The 5,798-nt window shown below is 34.8% G+C and overlaps 1 protein-coding gene across 1 annotated transcript; it reads left to right on the top strand.

Annotated features, from left to right (window-relative positions):
* Positions 1–4,212: 4,212 nt before the first annotated feature.
* Positions 4,213–5,163, top strand: LOC101346931 (olfactory receptor 14I1-like). Its single transcript, XM_004382068.1, has one exon. It carries the CDS (start codon positions 4,213–4,215, stop codon positions 5,161–5,163), a length of 951 nt encoding a protein of 316 aa, XP_004382125.1.
* Positions 5,164–5,798: the final 635 nt, after the last annotated feature.

Below are 5,798 nucleotides of genomic sequence, written 5' to 3'. Positions count from 1 at the left end.
TGTCATAAAACAACATGTGTACTACTGTTTCATGAGAAACTATTTGTTCTGTAAGCCTTCACCTGAAGTACAATAAAATATTAAAAAAAAAAAAAGAAATTGCTATTTGTGAGTTTTGGTTTAGTATCAAGATATAATATTAAAAATAATCTGAAAGCGCTTTTAAAATGCTCCTTACTTTTTCAAAATATCTGTCTATATGAGGTCACATTTGCTTCATATATTTCGATGAAAACAAAATTCCTATTGTAACAGAACAAATGAAGAAGCAGATAAATAATAATTAAGCTGACTTCTGTTAAGGCAGACATTAAAGAGATTTGTAAAAATGTAGAACAATGTCTCTCATCTCAATAATTTTATTTTGGCTTGTGGAAATAGCACACTTCCATAAAAATGTATTGTATTAATATATAAAGGACTTATTGTTAACAAATTAAATATTTTATACATATATCAGTTTTTCTTTCTAATATTATAAATATTAATAGATATTCTCAACATACTTTGGTATGTATTTTTCAACCATTATTCTCTTTGTAACGCTATGTTTCAATTAATATAAAAATACTCTGGCTTTAATACTTTCCAAGCCACCAGTTTTACTCTTACTAATCTCAGGTTGGCAAGTCTGCCCAATTCTTCTATGTATTTGAATTCAGTATGAAGTATCTATATTCGGGACAATTTGCAAGCTCTATCAAGTTGAGCACTTCTCAGAGTGTGGTTTTCTGCCCAAATACACACATACATAGACGGAGTGATGAAGAAGAATAAAGGTCTACGGGGTTCTGTGAAACTCTTGTTGAGGAATCACAGCTCTGGTGAAGCCAGCCGTGTCCTGCACCAAGTCCAGGCTTCCATGGAGTTGACTTTTTATCTCTACTCAACAAATACTGGGAGCTGTTCTGAGGACTTTCCTGTCTGTGTTGATAACCTGTGTATGAGGAAGTAGAGAAGAAACACCTATTCTTAAACTTTTATTTCTAGACTTTCCTCAGAGTTTCTCAGTCTCTCTTTCAGTCTGTTTCTCTCTAGATTCCAGCTATTAATAAGAACATTCAGATATACTTATCAGATAAGAGTATTGCCAAACTGGCTTCTTCCCTAAGAATTGCTTCTGAGAGGTGGTACCTAACATGCTGAGGGGCATCTCACATTACTGGTCACATTCCATGTGTGAAGAACTGTCCCAAGCACTTTTAGAGACTAAGAGTCACATTCTGCGTCACAATCTCTTTTGCTTTTACTTGCTTTTCTTTAAAAATCTATCATAGTATGTTACCCATTTCCTTTAATTTTCTCTATTTTCTGGTCAATTGTTGGTTTTAAAACTTTAGTAATTAATTTTAAACTGTGTATGATTTTCTCTCATGTCAGAATTTTACTCCCAAACCTTAAGAAAATATAATTTTATTATAGGGCTGCAACATTTTTTTGGATTTACTCTAATGCAAGTAAATTTATGAATTTCCAACCACCTAGGAAACATTTTTGCATACCTCTCTTTTGTTAAGTTTAACAACAAAATATTTGGTAATTTCATTGCTAAGAAACATTATTACAGATATAACTAATCTCAAGGATATGGCCAAAGAATCCTTAGGAATCACGAGTTAAGCAGAGTTGGCCTCTCTGGAGGCTCAAATCACCAGTTCCCCAGAGCTCATCAGAGGTATGACCTAGCTGTATCCTTTTTTAAAAAAAGCTATGTTTATAAGGAATTCAGAAGCAGACTTGTTGCTATGACTTAAAAAAATGTGAATCTCTCCGAGAAGTGACTCCTTCAATTTTACTTCGTTAAGAAAGAGGCAGGACCACGGATCTTTCGAGTCCAAGTTGTGCAAAACAAATATTCATGTTAGGGAAGATAAAAGTGTTACCTCGTTTCTCAGATAGTCTTGTGTATTTTAATTTATGTGTTTCTTTAAAATTACTAGTGAATAATTCATTGAAATAACACAGGTATGTATCAAGAATATTAGCATACTTCATGTTGTCTGCCCCATATGATGAATTTATGCTCATAAAATAGGCTGAACATTTCTGATTCTAGTATTTATTTCAGGTGGTATCTGAAGATCTGTGGATGAAACATAGTCTGGGCTCAAAAGATTGAAAGTATAACGACACAAAAATTTCCTAGGAAGTGAACTAGTACAGGTGTTATGCATGAACGATTTATTTAGCTAGATTTTAAATACTGACTCAGACATTTCTAGGCAGAAGAGAGTTATGCTGGCATTTCATAGAAATTGAAGAATTTAAGCAAAATCAGTCCTTAAAATATTAAAAGAAATGTTGAGAGGACTAGTATAGATTTTTACCATGAATAATTTCTGATATTTATTTTCTGGATATTATGAATCACCCATGCTCTATGCTGGTCATTTTATTATTTTATCTGTTTAACAATTGTTGAAGAATTAGCAATTTCACTTATGCTATTGCTGTCTACATTTTACAACTGTGAAGTCAATAATTTCTAAATACCACTGAGATAAGAAGGAGCAGGGAAAAAAACCCTGAACTCTGTCTTATGCTCAAGACTATTCATTTAGGCATCATGTTAAATTCTGAAGCAGAATATGTAATGTACTTTTTGCATAGGTAACTTAAGAATTTGTACAGACAAGGAGAAAGACGCAATTAGAAGCGATTGAAGACGGAAAACAAGACTTTAGAGGATCAACAGCTAATGTACGGTTTTGATAAGGTAAATTTTAAAAAACTTTAAGTCTGGTTTGCATTGGTAACCTACACCAAGGTTCAACACTATAAATTTAATCATGTGATTGAGTATTATTTTTTGATAGTTAATAAATTACCTGCTTAAAGGATTTTCTCTTCATCAGAAAAATGAAGATGAGAAACCACACAAAAACCCAAAGGCTTGAAATAAAAAAAAAATTAGCATATAATATTATGCAAAAAAACTGAAAAGTCATATAAATATAACAAATGTAATTTTGTATTTTGTAATTTTGTATTATTGATCTTATTAATCATATAAAATGGTTGAAAAATTATAAAATATTTTATAATGACAGATGGATTATATTTAAATAAAATATTAACAAAAGTGGCAATTTTAACATTTTTAAAGTTTTAACACCTAGATCCTAGGTGTGCCACAGATGAAAATTAAATAGTACTGAAATTGGACTGCTCTAAAATAATTAATTTTAGCAATTAAAGAATAATTAACACCAGAAAAGGATTTCCTTGTAATTTGAAACACTTCAAGACATGCACAAGTAAAGAAATTGGAGTAGTTATTTTTGTACGGGAAGTTTTTGAGCAAAGCTACAGATGCATGTAGCGGAGAGATCTGGACAGAGTGTTAGTACTTCATTAATTATTGGAATGCATGCCTGACAGAAGGAAGGCTGCTTTGTGAAGGAGTAGTCTCAGGTAAGATTTTTTCTTATTGTGCTATGCGCAGGTGAGGAGGTAAGTAGAGTGGCAGCAAGGGAGTTCAGGGTGCACTACCAACAGGAAAATGACACTGATTAGATTCTGAATCAAATCAAACCTTTTATAGACGATGCTGCAAAGAAAGAAAAAGACCATACATTTGTATTCTAGAGAAAGTGAAATGAAAGAATGGTGAACCCTAACCTACGTGGTTTCATGTAGTTGAATACCATTCTTAGGAGAAGCTCAGAGCCATTGATTAACTTTGTCACAGAAACACTTTCCAGGTCGCTGTCGCAAGAAGGAGGACGTCAGAAGCCATCCTAATTCCCTGGCACATGAAGAGAATCAGTAAAAGCTGTGGAGTGGTCAAACCCAGGGGGCTGACATTGAAGGTCTCTTACAGAGCATTGTGAGATGGCCGCTTGATATTGAAGAAAATGAGAAAATAATCACAGGTTGTGTCTAGGCATAGTTTAAAAAGTTATTTTGCAAAAACAGTATAAATGGGACTTAATACCTGAAATGTTGTTAGTTCTTCATTTCATTTTAAACTCTTTCAGGGCTTAGATTCTCTGATCTTATTCATGCTGAAGTTACATCTCCGGAGAATTGGGAAAAAACTTCAAAGAAAAATATGTACACTTACTGACTTGCCCATCCTGACCTCTTGGTTAGATGCCACCGTGGCTGCATTTTATTTGTAGGTATTGTGGATTGTCTGACTTCGGGTTTTTAACATCCTTTTACCACTTTATTCTTTGACTCCAGGGAGACTGCAGCACATTAGCAAACATGGGCAACCTCACTATTATCACAGAATTCCTCCTCATGGATATCTCAAGCTCCCGGGAGCTCCAAGTCTTACAAGGTCTGCTGTTCTTAGTGATTTATCTGGGAGCCCTGGCTGGAAATCTTCTGACGATTATAGTCATTGTGACAGACCCACATCTTCGCTTTCCGATGTACTTCTTTATAGGCAACTTAGCCTTCATAGATCTTTGCTGTATTTCAGCTAGTGTTCCCAAATCAATAGTGAATTCCCTGACAGGTAGAAAATCAATCTCACTCAAAGAATGTGCTGCTCAGATTTTCCTGTTTATTTTCTTTGCATCTATAGAGCTTGCTTTTCTTGCAGTAATGTCCTATGACCGCTATGCTGCCATCTGTCACCCCCTGCACTATAGGCTCACTGTCACCCCACATATGTGTGCACAGGCAGTAGGGGGCTCATGGGCCAGTGGGTTGCTCTATTCTGCCATCCATACAGTCACCATGTTCAGACTTCACTTCACAAAATCCAATGTGATCCATCAATATTTCTGTGATATACCTCAAATTTTGAGGCTGTCATCTTCAGATGTTCAGTTTTCTGAATCTGTGCTCCTAGCAGTAAGTGCTGGCATTGTCTTAGTGTGTTTTTCCTTCATGTTTATGTTGTATATTAAGATATTTTCAAGTGTGCTTCAGATCCGCTCTGCAGAAGCCCGTGACAAAGCCTTATCCACTTGTACCCCACAGTTGGCTATTCTTCTTTTGTTTGTAATTTCTGGGTTAACTGCTGCTTTAGGTCCTATTGCAAATAAGGCATCTCTTAAAAATCTTCTGACAGCTATGTTCTACACCACGCTGCCCCCCTTTATAAATCCCCTCATCTATAGTCTGCGGAACAGAGAGATTAACAGTGCTCTTCGCAGAATGCACAGAAGATACTTTGAGTTCCCAAGCAGGGCTTTACTTGATTAAAATGCTTACAAATAAGAAAATTTGAAAGAAATTTAATTTATATTTTCTATATGTTCTTAAATTTTAATCTTTCCCTGTAAAATATCTAGTATTTAGTTGTGTGTTTTTATTTTTGTTGCTTACATGTGATTATGAGTTATAAATCTCTGTGTCTTAGTTTTTCTTTCAAAACAAAACAAACCAGTTGCCTTTGGAGTCACATCCAACTAACGGACACCTCATTTATGTCAGAGTAGAACTGGGCTCCATTACTTCATAACTAGATCAATGGGAATTTCTTCCTAGGTAACTCTAAGTGGAGAGGAACCACCAAACTTTTGGAGCACCACCCAGGGACTCCTAATTTTTCTTTTCATGTCTATATTTGTATAATTTATGCATATTTATTGAAAGGACTAGAAATCTGACCCACATTGTCCAAATGTACTTGAAAATATTTGTCATGGTTTTGAACTATGAACAAAGGATAACATCATTCAGAGAAATCATACACTGTGCGTTAGTACCTTACCAGGCGCTTACACACTTGAAAGTATTTCATGTGACTGGACACTGCCAACCTGGAAGACAAAGTTAAGTGATTTGCAATAGAGAAGACTACTGTTTAATTTACTCTTTTTCCTTAACCCTTAGAG

Source organism: Trichechus manatus, unplaced genomic scaffold (assembly GCF_000243295.1).
Source record: "Trichechus manatus latirostris isolate Lorelei unplaced genomic scaffold, TriManLat1.0 scaffold00089, whole genome shotgun sequence".
Classification (NCBI taxonomy): domain Eukaryota; kingdom Metazoa; phylum Chordata; class Mammalia; order Sirenia; family Trichechidae; genus Trichechus; species Trichechus manatus.
The sequence above is the reverse complement of the archived record's forward strand: the minus strand, read 5'-3'. Positions and strand labels throughout refer to the sequence as shown.